General features: G+C 51.3%; 2 protein-coding genes across 5 annotated transcripts; both read right to left on the bottom strand.

The window, feature by feature from the left end:
• Positions 1 to 2,629: 2,629 nt before the first annotated feature.
• Positions 2,630 to 5,207, bottom strand: TGFBR3L (transforming growth factor beta receptor 3 like). Its single transcript, XM_036766458.1, is given in 8 exon segments — positions 2,630 to 2,697; positions 2,922 to 3,080; positions 3,333 to 3,474; positions 3,678 to 3,977; positions 4,231 to 4,284; positions 4,287 to 4,359; positions 4,563 to 4,729; positions 5,202 to 5,207. Coding segments are annotated over 8 exon segments (969 nt in total).
• Positions 5,208 to 9,148: 3,941 nt separating this feature from the next.
• MAP2K7 (mitogen-activated protein kinase kinase 7) lies at positions 9,149 to 23,466 on the bottom strand. 4 transcript variants are annotated; one of them, XM_036742083.1, is made up of 13 exons: positions 23,269 to 23,466; positions 21,833 to 21,880; positions 15,680 to 15,821; positions 15,259 to 15,325; positions 14,938 to 15,051; positions 14,592 to 14,711; positions 14,106 to 14,213; positions 13,586 to 13,765; positions 13,156 to 13,236; positions 12,571 to 12,713; positions 9,967 to 10,012; positions 9,723 to 9,853; positions 9,149 to 9,625 (listed from the first exon to the last, which is right to left on the bottom strand). In XM_036742083.1, the coding sequence occupies exons 1-13, from the start codon at positions 23,390 to 23,392 to the stop codon at positions 9,493 to 9,495; spliced, it is 1,437 nt and encodes a 478-aa protein (XP_036597978.1). In that variant the 5' UTR covers positions 23,393 to 23,466; the 3' UTR covers positions 9,149 to 9,492. The 4 variants fall into 4 exon arrangements, with proteins under 4 accessions (XP_036597978.1, XP_036597979.1, XP_036597980.1 ...); XM_036742084.1 differs by lacking the exon at positions 21,833 to 21,880; XM_036742085.1 differs by having other exon boundaries at positions 9,535 to 9,853; positions 23,269 to 23,465.
• Between the last annotated feature and the right edge of the window lie 1,255 nt (positions 23,467 to 24,721).

Genomic DNA, 24,721 nt, shown 5'->3' with positions numbered 1-24,721 from the left:
AGGTAGGGCTATAATGAGCAAAAGGTCTCTTTAATTTTTACATTTTTGGTGATATTTAATAAGTCCTTGGCTAGAATTGGGAACTCAGGCCCATGAGTGTTGTTTTAGCTTTTCCATGGCAAGGCCCTTTTGAGGCCAGTGGCTTGGCAGAGGTCACTATCTGCTCATATAAAAAGAGAATTTTTGCACATGCGTCAAAATGACCTTGACAAGACCACTCAGCTGATGGTTGTAGTCCACCACCTGGTGGGCAAAATTATAAACTACATTCTTCATAAGTTGTTAACTGACGGTCAAGTGAATTTATCTTTCTCTAGATTTTCTCTTTCTCTAGATTTGCAGAAGGCAGGATATGAGCCGTGGGGACAGCTGTTGATACTGAAGGAACTCAAGTATCAACTGGAATATCCACCAAATGCACACACCAGTGGCTGGACCAGTATCACATATGAAGTTTCTTGTCTGGGATAGTGAAGTTATGGATTAGCAACATAATGATGAGTTAAGACGCGTCTAGACAGACGTTGAGATTGCCTTATGTATTGTAGGGATATGTTGGGGAAGCTGATTTTTGTGCAGAATAGTCTGGTTCTTCACTTGGGAATGGTCAATTTCCAACAGATCTTAAGTTCCCTCTGATGAGGAGTCCCACATCTTGTGAGCTGAATTGGGAATAGATTTCTTCTCTGAGTGGAAGTTGTGCTCTTTCATCTATTTTTGCTATTTCTACTCATTTTCATTTTTTCTAATTTTTTTAGGTTGAGATAGCCCTTTAAAAAAGCCACGCCAGATGATAACCAATGGAAACTTTGAAACACTTGGCTTGCTTTTTGAATTTGCATAACAATGCACTTTGGGTTGGGCATCATCTCTATGCCTACCAGCTATGGAAGGTTTGGTTTCTAACGTGTCTAAGAACTCAGAATCTTAGTGCAAAACACTGAAGGAGGTTGTCAAGGAGGCCAATGCCTGAACTTCCCCAGATCCCCAAGAACTATTTAGAATGGAGGATATGTCCCGATGCACACCAAAGCACTCCAGCCCAGTTTGATTTTCTGGTGTAGCTAATATTTAACTGAAAGAGATTGTGGATGGGTGATAAAAGGAATCCCAGATTAATCTAATAAGCTCTCCAATCAAATGGATAAGATTACAAGGAATGGACCTTTGCCTATAGGCATCTAAATGGCACTTATGTGTAGATAGGCATGTGTCCTGGCATTTTACCAAAGACCCAAGGAGTGCCTCTGATTGGCTCCCCATGAACAGAGCTGATTCCTGGAGGATGAGTCAAAGTCAGAACCTAGACCATTGATTGGTGAGCTATTTCTTCCTCCACCATGGTCTATAAAGCAAACTGAGGTCTCCCACTCTTCTTTCCCCATTCCTTTGTCTTATTTTTGAGTTCAGCAAAGGAGAAGTTGGACAGATTCCTTCTCTTCTTTTCTTCTTCAGCTCTGGAGCAGCTAATGCTGACATACAGAAACAGCAAATAGAAGAGATAATTGAGTGCATGGCGCTGCTTAGCTGATGGGAAGTAACTCATAGACAATGTTCATGAGCCCCAAACTCTTCTATGAAGGAGGGGGGATTTTTAATTACTTAGCACAATACTCTAGAGATTTCCTCTACAACATCAACTTTGGGGATTGCCCTTATATCCACTTTCAGTGAAACCTAGTCAAGAGCTATGCATCTAAGCTTTAATTTAAATATTTTTCTAGGGGTAAAGATGATGTGTTATAGAGCGTGAGCTAGCCTTGGAGTTAGAAAGACCCAGGTCAAGTCCCACATCTAACATATCTCCAAAATGTAAGCTTCAAACTAGACCTTTTCCTGTAAGCCCAGGGTCTTTGGGGGTGTGTGTCTGGATAACAGGTTACATGTGTGTCTTCCTCCTCCTGTTCATGGAGGACAAAAGACTGTTCTATTTTTAGTACAGTGCCTGACACATAATGAGTTTTCATTCCATTTTTGTTGAATTGAGAGGAGAAATTAATTTTCCCAAGGTCACACAGGTAGTATGTGGAACCAATACTGGAAAGAACCCAGGTCTCTTAAGTTCCTGGGTTGTGTGACGCCCCCCCGCCCCCCCACCGGTTCCCATCCTGTACTCAGTACAGTGTACTGCACAAAGGGGCAGGGTCCACAGCTGCAGAAAAGTCAGGTTTATTTTTCAGGTCTGGAGATCCTAGGTAGAGAAAGAGACACGGAGGTAGTGTTTCCAGGAGGGCAGGAGAGGATGGGGGCTCCTGTTGGGCTCTGCCTGGAGGCGCAGGACTCTGCAGCAAAGGTATCATAGAATGAATGAGAAGATTTAGAAGTGGGAGGGAACTTGGAGATCATTTAATCCAACCTTTTTATCTTATAGAGGAATAAGTGGAAGCTCTGAGAAGGGAAGTGGGAGTGCAGGAACTTGAACTCTGGTCTTTTGACTCAGTCCGAGGTTCTTTCCAACATACCTAGCTGGACATTCTCTATGTCTTTCTCTGTCTCTGTCTCTTTCTCTCTCAATGGCTTCTCCCAGAACTCCAGAACCACCCCCTCACCAAGACCTTGAGTGAAATGTACCATAACCGAGACCCTTACTACGCAAATTCCCCTTGACCATGGCCCCGGTTACCTGCCTTTACTGAGGTCTCCTAGGCTGGGAGGGGCTCGGAGATCCACTTGGGGCTGCCCTTGGTGGGGGTGGAGCTGAGAGAGAGAATGTAGGCTTGATTTGGGGAGTGTGGTAGTCTCTCCAAATCCCACCTAGGGGGAAGGGAATCCTCAGAACCCCAGTTGTGAGGATAGAAAAGAGAGAGACCCTCCCCTGATTGAGACGGCTGAAGTGCAGGAATAAACATTTGTTGGATGTTCAATGAGCCTCCCAAGGGAGGCATCCCAGGCTGGGCCCCAGGAAGGCAGAGCCCTCATACCTGTATGGACATAGATCAGACCCAAGCCGGCAGTGAGGGCAGCCCCCAAGACAAAGGCAGAAACAGCGATGGCCACAACTGGGGCAGGGTCCAGGCCCCCGCAGCCTGGGGCTTGTGGGTCAGAATGGAGGACCTGGCCCAGCCCAACCTGTGACTGACCTTGGAAGAAGAGGAGCAGGCAGGTTCTGAACTAGGGGCTAGAAGTCAGGGATCTTGTCCCTGAAATAGCCTGCACTCTGCTCTTTGACCCAGGCTGGTGGTCCCTAGTCTTCTGCCCCTTGGGGACCCAGTCTTTCCAGGCCCTAGCCCCTGCCTTCCTCAGGGATTCAGAAATACAGCCTTCCCTCCCACCCATGCCCATCCCAACCTTTTCCTCTAAATCACACCGAAGAAGGGGCTAAAGGGTCTCACCAGGGGAAATGCGAGGGGGTCTATGGAGGGGTTGGGGCACAGTGACAATGATGGGCTGGGACAAGGTGTGTATATGGGGGCTTTCTCCAATGACCTCCTCCCTGCTTCCGCTGCCGGTGCAGGCTTCATCCTGGGAGAGACACTGAGACCCACAGAGAATAAGGGGAGTTGAGATCCCCCTTTCACTATCCTCCCCTTCCCACCCTTGCCCCTCTGCTCCAGATCAATCCAAAGACCCAGATGTCTGATGCCACCCTGAAACTTCCATCAAGCCAGAAATTAATTGCTCCCCTACCCTTGCTCCCTTCAAGAACCAGGGTGTCCCCCCCCCCAAACCTCACAGACCCTTGGGGGCTGGTCGGCACTGCGGGGGCCTCTCCGTGGGGCACCCCGACGGCGGCAGAGTCCTAGTTGGCAGTGTAGGAACTGCACAGAGGCATTGAAGATGGGGCGCAGGTGGAAGCTGAGTCTGGTTTGGGGCAGGGACCCAGGGGGTGGGGGGTGGAAGGAGACAGAGGCTTCTGCTGGACAGCCACCCCTTAGCAGCAGCAGGAGTGGGGAGCCCTGGGTTGGGTCGGAGGAAGGCGAGAGGGAACATCGGTGCAAAAAAAGGCCCCATCGTGAAGAGGGCTGAGCCAAGGAAGCCTGAGGAGGAGAGGAGACAGGACTGGACACTGGGAGCCAGTTGGCAACGTGGGCTGAAGCAGCTGGGCTTCCAAACCTCCATTCCTCAAGATGGGACCCCCTGTCCCACCTGGTCAGCATACTAACCCATGGTTCAGTTCTACTGCTGGGATTTTAGAGATATAATGCAACCCCCCTCACTGCAACCCACCATAGAATCACAGATGAGAGCCAGGAGGGACCTCAGTGATCCCATCCAACACTCTCATTTTGCAGATGGTGAAACTGAGGTCCAGAGGGGTTAAACATTTTGTCCAACATCATACCAAGTAAGCAGCAGAGCCTTGGCTCAAACCTCTCTCCTCTGCATCTCCAGCACTTTCCAGGTTGCCTTTTTACATGGACTTTAAACCAGAGCCCAGAGCAGTGAAACAAACTTAACCAACCACTCAGCAGCTACGGGAAAGGTAGAATATGAACCCAGGGCCTTGAAATCCCAATCCAGCATTAAAAAAAAACCAAAACAAAACACACCACATGAGCCCATGATCCCCCAGTCCCAACAGTAGGCCCCCTGGATCCCAGTTCTCAGCTCTCCCCCATCACCTCCACAAATACAGGACTGTTGGCAGGCACCACACATGGCCCTTGGAACCTCCGGAAGGTGTCTGAGCTGGAGACAATCAACTTGAAGGGTGGGCGCCGAGGTCGAGGGCTGGGCAGAGCAGGAGACAGGCAAACTGGCCACAGAGAAAGCCTGTATGATGCTGGCTCTGAGGAACCCACCACGTTTTAGCTATTCCCCCTGCCCAACTCCAGGCAAAAAAGTGACCAAACCTTTCAAGTGGAGTCCACAACTGTGTCCATTTAGTATCTCCCCACCTCTGAAGCAACCCCAACCCAATGTGACAGGACGACTCCGGAAGGCACATCAAGTAAAGGAGAACAGATTCAAGGGCATGGGGGTAAGCAAGGGCTAGCCTCACCAGGTGGAAAAGCTCAGAACTGGCATTCAGTAAACTTGAGTTTAGGCTTGGTTCTGTGCAAATACTTTGCCCTCCCTGAGACTCTTACTATCCTCTCAAAATGAGAAAGATAATCCCTGGTCTTCAGGACATGTTAAGTGCACGGTGGTAGGGTGGGGAAGAGGGTAGGTTTGAAGTCTGGGGTAGGAATGCCTGGATACTGAACTGGCCTTCATCTGCTACCACCTCCTCCCTCTCCAAGACCAACACCCCTACTCACGTTCATGATGGATTCTACCTCTCCCAGGGGTGTCCTGGGAGCAATGTCGAGGGGAAGATTCTGGTAGACCTGGGAGGGAAGGGGAGGTGAAGCTGTCCCCTTCTTAGGAAGAGTGACCAATGCCAGTTTCCCTTCTCCAGAAGTAATGGGCTCCCCAGCCCTCCCACTTTGTCACACTAAGCCTCTTGGTCAAAGATAAGATAAACCTTCCAAGACAGAATGGGTCTCCAGTGGTTGGGATCCAGCAGCACATCCAGGAGGGGATGGGTCAGATGGGAAAGAATTTAGGAAAGCTGAATTAGAAGTCTCAAGGTTAAGAGGTCTACAAGGCCTCATAAGCCCTTAGCTTAGAATGGAGTCCTGAGAGACAGGAACAGGGCTGATGAGGACAGGGAAAACTAGGGCTGATATATTCTTACTAATACCCCCTGGCACCTACCCATTCTACCTGGGAGAGGTGTGGGAGCTTGAAGGAGGAAGGGAAGGAAGAAAGCAGCCAATCCCACCATACTGCCTCTAGAGGAACCCAGAACTGTCCTTGAGTCCGTGCTGGAGAAGGGAGAAGCTGGTGTCACACCCTCCTGGGATGGGATCCGGACCCACCCAGTAGCAGTGATGACGCAGAATTTAGATAGAGATGTTATGGGCACCTAGTCCTGTCTAGGGCTGTTTGTAGAACACTTGGGATAGAATAGTGAACACATGGCCTCCCCCCTGCCCCGCCCCCGACAAGATGGGGAAAGGTATCCATTGGCAGGGCTGCAGAACCAGGCAGATGGGGTGGGTGGGGGTGGGTGCAGGAAAGGAAGCTCTCTTGTCAGGGCCATCTCCAAGTCTTCAGACTAGCTGGGGGAGGTACCAAAGTGACACCTGAACTGATAATGTTGATGCAGGGAAGAGCAGCTCAAGGCCCTAATCCCCATATTGGAAGAGATGGGATTAAGAATAGTCTCATCTGACCTACCTGTATCAGGTCAAACACCCAATCTACTTCACCAGAATGACTCTCAGCTCTCCCACCAAGGCCCCAGAGCCAGAGCCTCAAGGTTAGCCCATCCTCCCTCAACCCCACACCAAGCCAAGCCAATTCCAGAGGCTGGTGGGCAGTGGCTAGTATTCTTAGACTCACCTCTAGTACTCTTCTTACCACACCCAGAGAGCAAACGCTACCCTCCCCTCCCCCACAACCCCCAGCCTTCTTCTCCACTCTGGACACAGCTGAGGAAAATGGCCTTTTTTGGTGGTGGTTTTTTATTATTATTATTATTTTTTTTATTTTCAAGCTTCTAAGAAGGGTTTACAAACAAGGGCATTTTGTTTTTGAAAAAGGGACAATGGGGCAATACTGCTGGCCCAGGTGCCCCCCAGTAGGCACCCACCTCCCCCCAACCTCTGTAAGAAGGGAAGGGGCACACACATGCTTCCAGCACTGCCTTCAGCCATGAGGTACAAAGCTGAGCTGCGACCACAAGCTGGGGGTGGGGAGAGCTAGGCCCCAGGTCCACTCAGCTCTCCCCCCACCCTACCCCCACACTGGCTCTCCTGGCCTCTCCCTGGGAAATTGGCCAGGGTCCCAGGACGGGTCCTGAGAGGGAAGAGGGGATGGGGTGGCTCAGGTATCTAGCTAACCCAGCCTGGGAATCGACTCAGGAAGCTCAGCTGGAGGAGAGGAGAGGGACAGGACTAACAACCAGGACTCTGGGAAGGCCGGCTGGCTAGTGGGGGGAGGGGAAGGAGGGTGGCACATATCCATTTAACACTGAAATGAGGGCTGGGCCCAGGGAAGAGGAAAGAGCACGCATGCTCACAAATCAGAAAATAGTTAAATTAAAATAAAACTGGACAGTGACAAAACAGGGCCAAGCTGGCCCTGCCAATGAGCAGAAGACCTTCCCCCTTGGTGAAAGTCATTTTACCTGGCTCCAGGGCTTGGGGGGATGGGTACTAGCTGCCCAGACGGAAAAGGGGAAAGAGAGTGTCTGGTTCCCCCTGGCCCAAAGAGGCCCCTAGATAGCCTTCTGGAGGTGGGGGTGGGAAGGGCACAAACCCCAAATCCCTTTCTGCTGGCAGTGTGGCCAACCACAGGAGGGGATAGTGCCCATGTCCCTGTGGGCAGAGAAAGAAGGTAACTCCTCCAGTTTTAACATGCGGCCTTCTGCAAATATACCAATGAGAACAGAGACTACAGAGACTACAGGGGGATAGATGCTAAAGCCTAAATGAGCCAGTGAAGTCCATCGAGCTGTGCTATCCTTACCTTTGGCCTTGGTTCCTGTGTTTGGGGGAAGGGGGCGTGGGGCCTTCTGGGTCTGAGTATGTGTGTGTGAATGAGTGTGAGTGTGAGTGTGTGTGTGTGTGTGTGTGTGTGTGTGAGAGAGAGAGTGTGTGTGTGTGTGTGTGTGTGTGATGTTTTCCATTTGATCTGCATGCATCACCAAAAAAAAAAAAAATACCTCTTCCTCCTTCCTCCCCTCCCTCCCGCTGCCTGCCCACCACCTGAGAGCTCTAAAGAGCCAAGGTGGTGGGTGAGGGTGGCCAAGAACCACCTCTATTCACGCATCAAATGTAAATAATAATAATAATAACAATAATAATAATAATTAAGAAACAATGCAATAAAACTGCATTGGCCTTTTCTCTGGGGACCTGCCAGGGCGAGCCAGGCAGTCATGGGGACCCATCAATCTCCTGTCTTCTTTGTCTGAAGGGCCTGAGAAGCTCAGCCTCGATGCTGTCCAGGGTCCTGCCCTGTCTGGGGACACAGCCAGCCCCTCTCATGCTAGCCTGGGGAATGGAGGGGCCCCAGAGAGCACAGGCACTAGGCCTCGGTTTACCCGTGAGCCTGGAGAATGGAGGGCCAGCTCAAGGAATGAGTTGAAGGAAGCCCTGGGTGGCTTGCTGGGGCCAGGGACCTGTAGCCACTATGTTCTCCTGCCCTCCACACTCTTCACCCTCAACTACTAGCCTTGCCCACTCTTCCTAAATGCCCTGATCCACTCTAAGTTTTCTCTTCTGCTCCCTACCTCTGTTCCCATCTCACATCCTCAAACCATCTCTACCAACCTTTCTCTTCCTCCACTTAAAGGCCCCAGGAAGCCCCGAGGCTTTCCTGGTTCTTCCGCACCCTCGGCCCTCTGCTCCGACCTGCGTTGTCGTTCACTCCTTCTCCTTCCCTCCCTCCAAGCCCCTCTGGCCTGCCTGCTAGCCCTGCTCACCATTTCTCTATATCCCTGCTACACCAGTGTCTGCCACCTTCCAACTGGCAGACACCAAACCCCTGTGGCTGCCTGGACCCTGGTGGCTACAGCTTCTCCAAACCCTGGCCCCAGGAAGGTGAATTTAAAACTCGCAGAGCAGGCATCTAAGATCTTCAACTCACCCCAGAGTTGGGAACCAGATCCCTCCATGTTTGGGACAAAACAACCCTTAGGGTCTGGCTCAGCGCCGAATGATTGGGGAAGGTCCAGGACCTGGTAAGTTCCTCAGGAGCATGCATGAGAGGGAGGAAGCAAGGGGAAGGTCCCACCACACACTTCACCTGGCTACTGAAGGCCACAGTGCACCCTCAGGAGATGCCACACCCCTGGAATCAGGACCCACAATCTTTGCCCATATCTACCCTTTCTGCTGACAAAGCACAGCTTTAAATGAGTCCTCACCACCTGCCCGCTGCTGAACCACTGCCACAAGCAGCCAAACACGACTTTGGTTAAAGTTTCTGAAGGTACCGACACCCCCACGTAAGAATCAACCCACCCCACCCCCACCCCCACCATATTCTCCCAAATAAAATAAAATAAACTCCATAAAGGACCCCCTGAGATCAACAAGAGAAAAACTGACCCACTGCAGGCCACCTGACCACCCCCAGCTGGCCAGACGTGCTCCTCCCCTGCCCCACCCCACCCCCACATTCCCAGGGACAAAAACCTTGGGAGTGACACCCACAGAGCAGCAAGCAACCCCTCCCAGGCCACCCTACCCCAGCCCTTGTGGCTTGCAAATTGAATCTTCAAGCCAGAAGAGTGGGCAGGAGAGAGGGCAAAGAGAATAAGGATTCAGGCAGCTCTCTCCTGGGCCTCCAGGAGCCCACCCAAGCCCAGAGGTTACAACTGAATAAATAGAGTCTAATGGTGGACCTGTCTTCCATCTTCTGTTCACAGTGTCAGGGGGAGGGGGGCGTACAGCTCTCCCCCAGGAAAGGAGCCGGAGGCCCAAGTGGTGCCAGTTTGTCCTCAGCTGAAAGGCAGGGGGTGGGGGGAGGCGGGTCTGGAGGGCCCCCACTTTGTCTTCAGCTCTCTGTGGCTGTCCATGTTTCCGTACTCCCTCCCCAGCTCCATGTGACATCTGGTCCGCCAGCATGGGGGGAGGCGAGTGGAAGACTGGTACGTCTTGGGGCCGGGGTGGCATAGCCCCTGCTGCAGCTGGAGTGGGGGGAGGAGCAGGCTGACTGGCCATTTGTCTTGCCCCCTTCTCCCCCAGCCCCCGCTGACCCTCCCAGGCTGGTCACCGCTTGGCTACCTGAAGAAGGGAAGGTGATGTTGGCTCAAGATGCCGCTAGTCCGGGGGGACTCTGTCTTCGCCATGACATCCTTGAACCAGGACGCCACATCCACTTCCAACATCTCATATCGTTTGATGAAGCTGTGTTCCTGCGGGGTACAGGAAGTTAGGGTCAGGCCTCTCTCCTCCCTCCTTCCTCAAGGCCATGGAGAAGCTGGTGGTCCCATTCCCAGCCCCAGGGAAACAGGCAATGTGTACTCACAAGTAGCTTATTGTACTTTGGTCTCTTCCTGTGATCTTTAGTAAGGCTAGGAAATAAGAACACAGACATATGAGTACATGACATAGGGGCCACTCCCCCTCTTGGAATAGGGCAGGTTAGAGGGGACAGAACAGCATGGGGGGTGACTTGTTCAAGTCAATCCAGCCTGTCCTGGACCCAAAAAGGCTGCCATCTGACAGGTACACCAAGCCCTCCTCCCTCAAGGAATCTTCAAGAGTTTTAAAGAAATGACCGCTCATGCTTTCAGGTGAGGACAACCCAAACTTCCTAGCCTCCAGTCCTGGTCACTAGAGCCTGGCACATCTAAGCATGACTGAGGGCTCCTGGAAGGAGAAGGAAACTTCATCCCAGCATGGGAGGGAAATAGCTTAACTGACAGGAGTTAGGGTCCCAAGAATGCCAGAGCTGCACTTGGCACTGTGCTTGGATCAGAGATGGCTGGGACCCTGAGAACTATCCCACCCTGGTCAAGCCTTGGGGTTTTTTTCTTCTCTCTCTATGGCCTGCCTTTTATAGCTCCTGCTGTCCTGTCTAAAGAGATGACTCTTCAGATGGTATCTCTGGCCCAAGAATCACATAGGCCATCTCCAGTCAAATGTCCCTATATCACCTTAAATTCAACCTGCCCAAAACTAAACTTAGCATTTCCATCCCCAAACCCGATGCTAGTCTTATCTGCCTTGGCAATGTCCATAATACCTGTGTTCTCTCCCTGAGGAAGGACCAACATCTGGAGTCTTCTCAGTCTTCCCCCCAATATGTCCCTAAGTTCTCCCTCCTCCACCCTCACTGCCACTGTCCCTCACAACAGACCTGGGTAACTCCAGCAGCCCCAGGACCAGTCTCCAACCCCTCTCTGTTCCAACACCCTGGGCATCAAGGAGCCAGATCACTCAGAGGCCATCTGGTCCAACCAATACTTGACGAAGAATCACTTCTCCATTTTTAATGTCATGTAACCCTCCAGGAGGGGGCCTCTCACCCCATGTAGGGACCTTTCCTTCTGTTGACAAATGTTCCCTTCTATCAGGCCTCGGGTCTCTGTCAGAAGCTCCTATCCGCTACTCCTAGGGCTGCCCTCATGACAACCCTAAAAGTTACTGGTGACTGCTGTCACATCCCAAGTTCCCTCCTGCCTCTCCCCTACTCCCCTGCCAGAAGCCTCTTTTATTCAGACCCAAATAGCCCTCATTCCTTCGCTAGATTTTCATATGGCACTCAGTTCTAGTCCCCTCATGATCTTGGCCACCCTCCTGGGGGGTTGCCAGGCAGGGCCTGGCAAGCTCAGACCTCTCTTAGCGCAGCACAGGTCCGAGCTGTCTCTGACTCGGTCACACTAAGTCTGAGGTCCACTAAAACCCCTATATCTTTTTCACTTGAGCCAGTGTCCTGCTTTCCCCTTCTTGTAACAGGAGAATTGATTTTGGAAACACAAACCTAAACATGACATTTATCTCCATTAGAATTCACATTATTTTGCTAGCAAGAGCTTTCTAAATCTTAATTCTGTCATTTGTCCTCCCCAGCTTCACCTGTTTCCAAAATGTGCTGAATATGCAGTCATGGTCTCCAAGCCTACCCGACCCCTCCATGACTACTCTTTGGGTGAGTGAGTCAAGCAGTTCCAAAGCCACCTCTTTTTTTCTCCCCCTTCTCCCCATTTAAAGGCAATGTCTTTTAGCAGGGCTCCTTACACTTTTTCCAGTCCTGACTTCCTTTTCTCAGCTTTGGGCAGTGTTTGTTGGTGTTGTGTGGCCTGAGGACGTGCACAGTGCAGAGTGCGCATGTTTTGTGTTCAGAACACAGGCAAGCCTGCCAGAAACACCTCAGATTCATTAGGCATTTGATTTTGAATTAATTTTTGGTCACTGCTGTTCAGAAACCTTTTACTGTTGCCAAATTTTTCTGCAACCCTTAAGAAATGCTGGTCTACAGAATCGAGTCCCAGTTCCTAAGGCCTGTGGTTGAGAACCTCTAGAATATAGCCCCACTTTCTCCCAACTGTCTTCCACAAGCACTGTCCATTCACTTCAAGCCAAGCAGGCCTTTTCATTGGCCACTCCCACATCCCCCATGACAACACTTCGGAGTACTCTCCTCCTCTTCTTCCTCCCCTCCTGCCCCGAATACTGAGGCCATCAATGATCTTTGCCTTCTCAAAAAAGTTCCACAGATTTTTAACATTCTGAAACCTGGAATCTAAAATTATACAGTGTGTCCCAAAAGTCTGAGCGCCATTTAGAGCTTATCAAAACCTTAAAGCACCTTTTATTAAAGCTTTAATAAACCTAAAACCACACTTAGACTTTTGGGACACCCTGTAGTCCAATGGGTAAGTCAGTACTCTCTCCACCCTGATCATGAGCTCTTTAAGAGAGATCAGCCCTTCCCCCTTCTCACGTCCCCTGCAGCGCTCAAAACAGGCTTCCCAGGCCCCCTTTCCCTTAGGCCCACCCAGATCTCTAAGCCCATATTGGCCACAGCTCTGCTAAAGGAAGAAGTTAAAAAGTTGGCATGTGGGGAGTTGAGGGAAAAAATGGGGGGCCCGAGGACCAGGGGATACAGAGAGAGGAGAGGACTCACCAGTCTTTAACAAAGGACTGGAAGTCCACCGAGAAGCCCATATTACTGGGCAGAAGGGGCGGCTCTTCCTGCAGGACCTTGGTGAGGACCTCAAAGTCAGTCTTGCAGTTTTTGTAGGGGAACTGCCCCGTCGCCAGCTCCACCTAGGAAAGAAGGGCTGAGAGTGTGGTCACCTTCCCTGCTTACTTTCTTCTGCTCTCTCTCCAACCCCCTCGAGTCAGGTTCCCTCTTGCACTGTTCTCTATCCTGCACTCTTCCTTCTTTTACAGAATTTCTGATCTCAAAGGTCGTCCAAGTCCAATCCGACCCTGTCAAGTCGTCATCGAACACCTGCTTGGAAACAGGCAGTGATGGAAAGTCCATGACCTCTCGAGAAGGCCAATTCCACTTCTGGAATTTCTCTCCCAGTCTCAAATTCACATGAGGTCTCTCAAGCCTACAGCTTTCAAAGTCCCATTAACTTCATTTTCCTTCATACTCATTTCCTTATGTTTTGCGACTGTCTCCAGCCCCCAGTGGCTGCTGCTGTGCCCTCCCCTGTGCCCAGGATGCTGCTGGGGGTCTGGCCCAGTCTGCCTGGCTCACCAGTGAGATTCCCAGGCTCCACACATCTGCTCGGATGTCATAATCAGGCTTGGTGGGATCTGGAGGGTCTATCCGCTCCGGCTGGTAAGAAGAACAGACAGACAATTTCTTCCAACAGCTCTCAAAGACATGCCCATGAAGATAGGGTAAAGCAAACAGCCCAAGACACACCTGGGAAGGTTACCTGTAGGCCATAGGACCAGCCCAGGTCAGTAATACCCAAACTTGTAGTGATGAAACACACAATCACTCTGGTATTTCACAATGTCCCTCCCATTCTCTCTCAACCCCCACCCTGAAAAGGACAATTCAGTATATGTTGAGTTTTTAAAATTCAAGTCTATGAAGATGTACCCCAGAGACAGGTGACAACCCCCTAGGCTGCTATGATACCTGGGTCAATGAGGGCCTGTTCCACCCCGCGGCTTACCGCCATGTAAGCCGCACAGCCAGCACTTCTCGTCTTGGCCTTGGAGTCTACCAGACGGCCACTGATGCCAAAGTCACAGAGCTTGATCTGGCCCCGCTCATCTAGCAGGATGTTGGAGGGCTTCACATCTCTGTGGATCACACCATGCTTCTCCTTCAGGTAGTAGAGCGCCTTAACAATCTGCAACCACACCCACCCCACCCGGGGCTCTTTTACTGCTGGATGGTGGGATGGCTCCAGCCACCCAGACCTCCCTTACTGCCACTTATCTCTTCTGTTTAAAGGCCCTTCCCTTCCAGAGCTTGGTGTCCTTCCTACAGCCCTGACCACGCACATGGAGCCCAGGAAGTGATGGCTTCTTGGCCCTTTTCCCCAAGTCTAAGCAGGAGGCAGAATAGTGCAAGGTTCACATCCATGTCTATAAACCAGGGGTAAGAGGGAAAGCTCTGAAGGGAATAGTGCCAATCCACCTGGGGGGCGGGGGGATAATGGTGCCTCCAATCCATTTCCACCTACTTACAGCCACAGTCATCTTGCCTAAAATCCGCTCTGGGATGGGCCCTTGAATTCTCTTCTTTAGCTTTTCAGCACAGGTGCCCATAAGCTCCATGGCAATGAAGACGTCTGTCTGTGGAGGGAACAAGGGGGAAATAGCTGGGAGAAAGGAAAGCACCTCCCCACCCCCAGTACTGTGTTTCTCCCTGGGATGACAAATTTCCAGATACTGTGCAGTCACGGGAATACAGAATATTGGGGGAAGAAGGTAACCTCTCAGAAATTTAGAGAAAAATAGACAATATTTTAGTCCCTTTTATAAATCTAAAGCCACTCCTTTAATTTACAAACCAAGAATGAATTATGTGTAACTTCATTTACTCATAAAGACATATGGGGGGTAGAAGAAGAGGGTAGCAAGGGAGTGGAGAACAGAAAATGGAGGGAGGGGGGCTTCCTCTAGGCTAGACCAAAAAGCAGCATCCTACTCGACCCCAGCCTGGTCACTCACATTGGTGATGAAGGTCCCAAAGCACTGAACAATGTATGGACAGTCATGGCTCTTGAGCACCACATCCAGATCCATGAGAATTCGTTTGTTTTCTTCCTTATTTCCAGAGCGGCGCATTTGCTGCAGAAGACCATTGGAGGTGCAAAGGGGGTCAGGGCTAGGAAGGAAGAGGGCAGGAAGCAGGGCCTCACCTTGAGTGGGACAGTGTGACCTGCCCTCCTAAAGGGCCCCTTCTCAATCTAAGAGGGGCAGAGGAGAGGGCTCTTGCCCTGAACCCAGAGATAAGAGCAGGAGAACCTTGACCTGTAGATCTGAGAGAGGAAGGCAGGTGGGGCTGGGGTCTCACCTTGACAGCGAGGATGTGGCCTGTCTTCTTGAATCGCATCTTCCAGACCTGGCCACATGTGCCACTGCCCATCTCGCCCAGGTTCTCTAGGTCGTTGATCTCTGCCTGGTACCTCTGGGGAAGACAAGGAGCAGGGCAATCACCATCACCAAACACTATTCCCACCTCTGTCCTCCATCCAATTGTCCCCTGCCCAGAAATCATCAGAACATTCTACCTCGAGGCTCAACTGTCCATATGCACACCCCCTTTCAGGTCCCCATTGCTGCTTCCAGGGCAACAGGCAGGAAAAGGGAATGGATGACAGACCATTACTCTCACCTGGCCTCCAATGGTCAGGTATCCTGTCTGCTTCATAATCTCCTGCAGCTTCTGATCAATTTCTATGCTGGAGGGAAGAAAGATTGGGGATGGTGACCCTGAGAGACAGACATTTAGCCATGTAGCCCCCAAACGTCACCCAATGGAGTGACAAACTACACTGACTCTTCCTACCCTAACAGGGACACCTGGATAGTCTATTTCCTCATTCTTCCTACTCCAAAATTTCACACAGGTCCACCCCTATTGTCCCAAAGCTTCTTCTCTTCCACCCTGCCAAATCCCAGGGCTTTTCCCAAAGCTATTTTGTCTTCCCAAACATCAGAACAACCCCTTCCAGCCTCTCACACTGACCCTTCTCTCCACAATCTCACTTGGAGATTCCTAAAACTTAGACCATCTTCTAACCATGTCTCCTCACCTCTCCATGCTGCGTGGCATGAACAGTGGTGTTGGGAGCCCCAACATGTGCCGGGGCCGAGCTGGTGGGGTGGGCTGCTGAGGGGAGCTCTCGGAGGAAGGTGATCGGCTACCCCCATCATTGGCTAGAGGGAGCTGTAGAGCTGTGAGAAAGGAAGTGAGGAAAGGAACAGCCAGGGGTGTAAAGGGAAAAGAAGAAAGGTCAGTTTTCCAAGGACAGACCACCTTCCAGGCCCCATAACACCTTGCTCAAATAGCTCCTCCATTACAACTGACCACTACTCAGGAACCCATGCTGATGCCTAGAAAGGGCCCATGGGTTCTGGCCCCCCACCAGAGGACCTTGAAATTAATCTTCCCACTTCCCCAAAGAGGCAGGCAGAACAGACCCAGGAGATCAGCCACCCAGCTATGGGCCCAGAGGCCAGGGACCTTTCTCCTTCAGGTCACTCCCTTTCCTATAATGAAGGGAGAGAACTCAGTCAAGTTCTATTCTAGACCTACCTGACTTACTTTCAAGGGAAGTAAGATGACCAACCCAAGTGGCCCCCTCATTCAGTCCTAGACTGAAAAGGTAATCCCAACTCTCTAGGGAAATCACCTCCCAGGTTTGAGGATAACAGAAGCTGAAGGCTATCTGAAGACTGAATAAGCAGGGCCTCCCCTCTTCCTCTCCCTCCCGATTCCCAGTCAGGACAGAGCTTGGTTTTCAGTTACCTGCTAGTGCTACCCCTTAAGGAGTTTAAAGCACTTAAGTATTGACTTGTCCATCACTTTGGTCCCAGGGGAAAGGACTGACGTATCATTCTCCCACTCCTCTGATTATAGAGGGAAAACTAAGAAAGGACAGGACACTTGGGGAGGCCAGAACTCACACCAAACTAGAGATTTTGTTCGCAGCTCCACAAGAAACAGGAGATCTTATGCTAGGGTTGGCACATCTGTGCCTGGACAGAGAAGGGGACAGGAGAGGGAAGCAAAGAGGACTTGATTTCCTAACACCGTCTAGGCCCTCCAGGCTGCCCCAGTGACATCATCTCCACTATTGGCAGAGCTTCACCATACCTGCCTCCCAGGGCCTAAAAGAAATCAAATGGTGGGCCAGGGAGAACCTCAAAACTCTCAGCAGTTGAAGGAACCTGAGGGATTATTGCTGACCCCCTCATTTTAATGATGGAGAAAGTGAGGCCTAAAGAGGGCAAACCACTTATTCAAAATCATGCTGTTAAGCAGAACAGGGCTGGGCCTATTTTCTGGGCCTCCAGAAACCTCCCAGGACAGGGCTCTTTCCTCATCTCAAAGCACAGGAAACAAGCCCTTAAATGTAGTTCACAGTTCCTGGGGCCTGGCTTCTGAAGAGTGACTGCTCTTGGTTTGCTAGGATTCAGGGAGGCCCCAAGCCTCGGCAGGAAGACATATGGAGCCCATTTGCAAAACTGATCCTAGCTCATGCCCTGTCCTAGGAAGAGGAGAGCAGAGAGGCCTGAAGAACAAACCGAACTCGAGCCCCAGGCACCAGCTGTCCAACGTTCCCATCAGTCCCTCCATCTACTATGGTTGCACATGAGGGCAGGCCTCTAGCGGGCCTTTTCCCAATGCCCACCCAGCCCCATAAGCAGAGGGAAAGATGGAAGCCAAAGGGTTGGGAGGGGCAGGTTCCCAGGAAGATGTCAAAGGGATCTTAGGAGTCCAGCATCCTCTTCAGTGGTCTCCCTCTGAGAAGCAAGGGGGGGTGGAACGGGGAAGATCAGATCTCCTGACAGCCTATCAAATGATATCACATCAAGCAGCCTGCATGCAGGACAGCTGGCCCCTTCATGCAACTAACAGCCCCCAGGAGGGGCAGGACATGCCGCAGGCAGGCAGGCAGGCAGCCACTCTGGGGGAGGGATGGAGGATGGGGATGGGGATGAGGAAAAAAGGAGTAACACTCAAGAGTTAAAAGGAGGAAGAGGAACAGGAAACCTGGAAAGAAAGACAGCTTTAAACAAAAACATGAGAGGCTGAGCAGCCATGAGGAGAGTGTGGGGGGTAGGGAGAAAGACAGACATTGAGCTTCAGGACAGGAAAACTACAGAAGCAACCCAGGAGTCCTACTACTCCACTAATGAGAGTCACAAAGGAGAGAATGGGAGCCAGAGGGCCCGGGAAGGAAGGCTCTCTCAACAAGAGTCGAGATGGGCTGCTGAGGGCAGGGAAGGAGCGGCTAAATGGAGACAAGAGGCTTAAGAGAAGTTGGAAAAGATGAGGGCTACCGATTTGGGAAATCAGGATGGTCAGAGGGAGGAAAAAAACAACCCTTCAAAAGCTGCTCGATCTTGGCTCGGCGGGGCAACTTCCCTTAGGCTAGTCCTATATCTTCAGCATTAACAGGTGGGAAGCCTGAAGGCAAATACCACTGGCTGTCCAGATTGAGAGAAGGGGGGGTCCATTCCACTTAGGTCCTTCAAGGAGGCTATCCAAGGCCCAGAGCCCTTCCCCAAATGGGTGGGTCACAAAAATGACAGGATAATGATTCCCAGGTCAGTCCTCCAAACGGGGCCTCTCTGCTCCAAGATCTGTTTGTCTCCAGGGAGAACAGTGCCTCTAGGAAAGCAGATGGGTTGTTTCCTAGGATGAATGTCTTTCAGTTCCAGTTCAATTAGGTGAGGCAGTTGGACTGTCCCATCCTCCACTTACCAGGTTTTCTCAGCTGTAAAGATTTCCCTCGTTTAATCATGTATGAACTAAATTAAGGGGAAAGAGTTTCTGTCCACTGAGGCATCTGGGGAGGTCTGGGCAGCCCAGAGGCCAGGCAAAGCACGCTGTCTTGATTACTAAATGTTTATTGAGTTAGTAGCAGTAAAGATAAGGTTCCTATTACAAAATACGGAAAATCTCATGGAAGGGTAGTGTGAGGTTGTTTCAAATGCTTCTCCTCTTCCCACCTTAGGTATTTCTCTTTGTGGTCACCATTTACTCTTTGTCCTGCTATTTTGGGACAACCGCCAAACTCTTTCCTCCTTGACCTCTCTCTCCCTCCATGCCACCCTTACTACTCTGTCCATATCCCTCGACAATCTAGAGAATGGCCCCGCTTCTGCCTATACCCTGTGTACTAGGGCCAGCCTGGGGGACATTAGCCTCTCACCACCTTGCCACTAGAATTCCAGGCTGGCCCCCAAGGCTACCTTAAGTACCTTCACTATAAAGTGAGAACCAGTGTCTCAGATCCTTGGGAAGCAAGAGGAGAAAGAAAGAGGTTCAGAGTATTTTCCATAGTCAGGGGAGACCTGAGAGATCCTTCACTCCAATCCCCACATGTCACTGCTCCCCTAAACTCTGGGGAGGGAACAGGCCAAGGAGTAAGACCACAGAAGAAACAGATGTGACATACACCTTCTGCCCTTTCAGGCTCAACCCATATCCTAAGTCCGGGAGCCTAGACATGAAGAAAACTCTCTAAGGGTGGACTACCGCCACAGCTGTCACTGAACTTTCTAAATGAAGTGAATCCAAGAGTAAGAGAGCATCAGAGCTGAAAAGTACTGTCTAGTTCAACTCCCTGCTGTCCTCGGAAGGAAACCACATCAGTTCAGACTCTGGCTCCTTGACTCAACTCTGCCTGCCCAATTTGTCAAAGGACAGCCAGAGGGAAGCTCAAAGGGCTGGAGAATCTGAAACAAAACTCCCACCAACTTCTTCCAGATGGTTTTATTCATCCCTCCTAATAGGAAAAAAAGGCTGTTAACTTACTGTTACTTTCAGTCCAAGAAAATACCATCCTACCATATGGGCCCTTCCTTGCCTCCTCACTCTCACTCCTCACTGCTGCTAAGTCCCATCAATTCTACCTCTCCAACACCTCTGACACGTCACCTTCTCTCCTCTAACACTGCCACTGTCCCGCTGCAGGCCCTCATCGCTTCATGCCTGGACTATTTCAACAGTCTGCTGGTTGGTTTTCCTGGCTCAAGTCTCTGCACTCCAAACCATTTTCAACTCGGCTGTCAAACTGATCTTCCTAAAGTGAAGGCCAGGCCATGGCACTCTCCTATTACATAAACTCCAGTAGCTCTCTGTCGTCCTCAGGATAAAATATAAGCTGGCTATAAAGCCCTCCATAACCAGGCCCTTCCTACCTTTCCAGCCTTCTTACACCCTTCCTGTACTCTACAATCCAGTGAATGACCTCCTTTCTGTTCCTTGCACAAGACCCTTCATCTCCCAACTCTGCGCCTTTTATAGTAACGAGGAGAACAACTAGTATTTAGACAGCACTTTAAAGTTTGCAAAGGGAGAAAAAAAAACAACCCTTCAAAAGCTTCTCGATCTTGGCTCAGCAGGGAAACTTCTCTTAGAAAATCTTCCAGGCTAGTCCTGTATCTTCAGTGTTAACAGGTGGGAAGCCTGAAGGCAGGCTGTCCTGACTGAGAGAATGGGAGACCATTCCACTTATGTCCTTCAAGGAGGCTATCCAAGGCCCAGGGCTCTTTCCCAAATGAGTGGGTCACAAAAATGACAGGATAATGATTCCCAGGTCAGTCTTCCAAATGGGGCCTCTCTGCTCCAAGATCTGTTTGTCTCCAGGGAGAACAGTGCCTCTGGGAAAGCAGATGCATCATTTCCTAGGATGAATGTCTTTCAGTTAGGTGAGGCAGCTGGACCGTCCCATCTTCTACATCTTATTCTCACAATAACCCTGGAAGGGACATGCTGTTATTATTCCCATGTACAGATAAGGAAAGTGAGGCAGAGAGAGCTTAAATGACTTGCCCAGAGTCACACAAGGAGAAAGTGTCTAAGGCTGGATTTGAATTGACTCCAGGTCCAGTGCTCTGCCTTGGATGTCCCCTGTGCTGGGAATGCTTTTCTTCCTCACTTCTGGCTCCTTGCTTTCTTCAAGGATTAGCTTGAATCCCATATTCTCCAAGAAACCTCTCCCTGTCCTCCTTAATGTTAATGACTTCCCTCTGAGGTTATCTCCAGCTCATCCCATTTAGACCATTTATACTTAACTATGCACAGAACTTGTTTGCACGTTGCTTCCCCAACAGACTCTGAGCTACTTAAGGGCAGAAACTGTTTTGCCTCGTTTTGTATTCCCACTGCCTGGCACGTGGATGGTGGTAATAAATGTTTGTTGACTTGACATAGAAGATGGGGCTTGAGGGACAGGGAGGCATCCATCACTGCTTACGCTATTTAGCTTTTAGGTCCAAGTTTTAGGAGGATGATGCTGTGTGGCTATTCTGCTCCATCTCAGTCAGCTGCATAGAAACTGGACCCCAGGGGGCAGAAGGCAGGATGGTGCAGCTGGTCAAGTGGGTCAGTTGGAAGACAGGCACAATATCACATTAGGTATCATGTACGAGTCAATTTGAAGATGAAATAGGACTGGAATCACCAGGTCTAGGGAGCACAGAATAGCAGGGCAACTCCCCGAATTCGGATGGTGACTCAGGGGCCAGAAGCAAGGAAAACTGAGGAGAAAGGTCCTACTACTGGCAAGTGCTGATTCAGGGGAAAAACCTGGGTGGCTGAGGGCTAAATAAAGGACAAGAATGGAATAGTAAGATCCTAATTCTCTGGGTCACCTGGGTTGGACCTCAATCATTGTTTGGGGTAAGACCCCAAGAGCATTAAGTAGCAGAAAGAGGTAGATGAGGTAGGGTACAAAACTAATCAGGAATGGATGTTAAGAGAGAAATAATCAGAATACACACACACACACACACACACACACACACACATTCACACCCCAGTCAGATAAAGCCAAACAGCAAGAGGCACATACAACATGCCACACCACAGCCAAAGAATTGACATACAGACTTCTCTGGATACAAAGAGATCCATCCACATATACACACCTGCACTCAGACAATCTCAGAGACGAAGCCAAAAAAAAGTCAAAGGTGGAGAGAGACTACACATCAATCTACAAAGAAAGGCATGGTGAACAGAACAAAGAGGCAGAGAGAGAAAAAGAGAGAAAGAGAAAGAGAGAGAGAGAGAACGCGCATCAGGAAAAAGTAGACAAATACAATGGCTCAGGTAGAGAAAGATAATCAGACAGGGAAAACTGAACACATAGCAATTCTATGCGGGCTGAAGGCAGCAAGTTAAGTCAATGATGCAGAAGTCCAAGCGGTGATGATAAAAAGGCTGGTACCTGCTCGTTGGGACGGGGCAGGAGCAGGGCTTAGAGTGATCACAATAACTGGATGGGGAAAAGGAAGAAAAAAAACAACACCACAATAAATAACAGAAACTACTAATTGATCCAAAGGAAAGAAATCAAATCATAACACAGAAGAAAGGGGAAGGGGAGGCATCAAATCAATTTGAGGGGAAGAGATGAGGAAAAAAACCAACAGAGACGGGAAAATGGGATGGAACCAACAATGAATGCAGACATCTGAAGGGGAACCTCCTCCCCCAATAATCCTCTCTTTCTGATTAAAGGGAACTGGTCCCACCCCTCATCAAACCCAATTCAGGGTCAATTTTACATCCTGGGAGTTCGTGGCTGATCCAGGCACAGGCAAACACCCAAGCATTTGCCCAGGGCAAATGGCATTACTCAATCATCTGGAAAACGATGCCAATGGTCTCCTGCCTTCTACCCCCAAAAGAGCAGTGGCCCTACCAGGTGAGGGACTCAGGCACTCCCAATTAGAAAGGAGAGGAGGAGAGGCAAGGAGGGGAAGACCCGAATCCCAGCATCTATTGGTCAGGGAGAGGGGAGGCTGGGGGAATTCAGGCAGCAACTGGGTGAGAAGGCACAGGTTCCCAGACCCAAGCTTTCCTCGCCTTGCTGGAAAAGAAACCCGGGACTTCCAATAAAGAGCTCTCCCCTGGCTCTACAAAATGCTGCGGAGTTTCCTCTCCTAAGGCTATCACTGGAAAGGCTGTTGAAATTCCTGCAAAAAAACAATCCTTTGCTCCCTCCCTCCCTCCCCCAAAAGCTAAGAGCTAACTCCGTCTCGAGTCTGGGGGTTACTAAACCTGAAAAGTGGAAACGAGGGCATGCTACTTATCGATAAACGCTTGGAAGAGGAATGGGAAGGAAATGGGAACCAAAAATCCCCGCCTCCCTTTACTCCAGCCTGGGAAGCAGGAGGGACAATTCTCCTTTCCACCATGTCCCCGAGCTTGAGGAGAGAAGGAAGGACTCCTTTCCCCAGAAGTTTAGAAAAGGGGGGAGAGGAGAAAGGGAGGAGTTTGGTAGAATTCCTCCCTCCTTACTACACTCAGGAGGATTTAGGGAAGAGGAAGGAAGAAGAGGGCGAAGGAGAAGGGAGGCGGGGGTGTCTGGGGAGGGGCTCGGTGAGTTTCTTGCCCCCCTCCAGGTCAGGAAGGAGGGAACCGGAAGTCTTCCCCCTCCCCCAGGCTTGGAGTACGGCCCTGGGTCAGGGTGACCCTTTCTCCCCATGGTCAGGGGAAGGAGGGGGGAGTCTCGGGAGGGAGAGGAACCTGGAGGGGAAAGCTGAGGGGTTCCGGAAGTCAGGGGCGGAGCTTTGCGGACAGGGGGCGGGGCCTCTCTACCGACGCCCCGCCCACTCCCCCTCCCCCCTATTCCCCTCCCCCCCTTGCAGACTTCCTTACTCGGCCTGGGCCGCTGCGGGCTGATCTCCAGGTTGAGGTCGATCCTCCGCCGGGCCTCGCGGTTCTCCTGCTTCAGCTTCGCCTCCAGGCGGGATAGCTTCTGCTCCAGGGAGGACGCCGCCATCTTCCCCGCCGCCTCCGCCGCCGCGCACCTCCCGCCCGTCCGACCCTCAGACAAACACCGCACTGCGCTTGCGCCGGGATGACCCCACCAGGCCTCCGTCCCGCCCCGAAGTGCGCATGTCTATATCTGTCACCGCCCGCCCTTCCCTTTCGGAGCTCACTGCACCTGCGCTCTCTCCTTTCCTCCCGCCCCTGTCCCCGCTTCTCGTTCCCCGAAGGCCAACGGTGCGCAAGCGTGGCAGGAAGACTTGCGCCACCAAGGGATCGCCTCCGGCCACGGAGAGCAGTCCGTACTACGCCTGCGCGGGGACGCCCGTGGCCTACCGAGGAGGAGGAACCTTATAGCTACAGGGATCGCTTTCTTGCCAAGGGGAGAAGGGATCTTTGGGCGCAAGCGCGCGCTGTTTCGGTCGTAGGGGGGAGGGGACTCCGCGGCGCGTGCGCGCTGGGGGCGGTGCTGCCTTCTTCCGGTCGCGGGGCGTTAACGGTCGTTTCCAGCTGTTCTACTTAGTTATTTGGGGTCCTCTGGGGGCTTGAGGCGCAGAAAAGTGGGACATTTGTCCCAGTAACCCTGTAGGACCTTCTACGGGACTGGGAGACGAAGACTGGGCTGGGGGCTTCCCGGGGATCCGGCAAACCCGCCTACCCCGTGTTCCTGCCCTGGCTGGCCTTTCCCCCCTTCCCCCCCATGTCTTTATTGGCCCTAATTAGTACATCCGGCGCTTGATTACTCCTCGCTAATTGACACTCAAGGTTAATCCCCAGCCTTCAGTTGGACCATTAAGGCACTGGGGTTATTCGTTGGGCTGGAAAGGACCTCGGAGAGGTCATTTAGGGAGGAAACCGAGGCACGGAGAGGGAAAGGCTTTGCCCGAGCCCCGGCCGGGGGTGGGTGCCCGGTCTGGGCCTCTCAGACTTACTCCCGATGCTAGTACTAGTGCCTCTAATACAACAGCGCGATGTCCCTAGGTCCCCTGCCCCCCCCCCCCCCCCCCCCCCCCGGCCCAGGCAGCCACCGGGCAAATGTAGGCCCATGGCCCCGGAAAGCAGCAGCAACCTGCTGGTGAGAAAAACCAACCCTTTCCTCTTTTGATGGCCAGTGAAGTAATGAAAAAAGAAAAGGCTCTGGGGTAAAGGGCCACTTGCCCAAGGTCACACCCGGGAATTGGGACTAAAAGACACATAGGCCAGCACCCCTCCGTTCCTCGATAACTGAACAAGAGCAATTTTCGGGTTTTTTGGCCCCTCCCAGGCTCTGGAAGAGTCAGTACAATCCCACATCTGGGATCTTTTCAAGAGCCACCACAAGCAGGGTCGGATGTTAAACTCA

The sequence above is a fragment of the Trichosurus vulpecula genome, chromosome 1, assembly GCF_011100635.1.
Source record: "Trichosurus vulpecula isolate mTriVul1 chromosome 1, mTriVul1.pri, whole genome shotgun sequence".
Taxonomy (NCBI): Eukaryota; Metazoa; Chordata; class Mammalia; order Diprotodontia; family Phalangeridae; genus Trichosurus; species Trichosurus vulpecula.
This window is presented reverse-complemented; position numbering and strand designations above follow the sequence as displayed.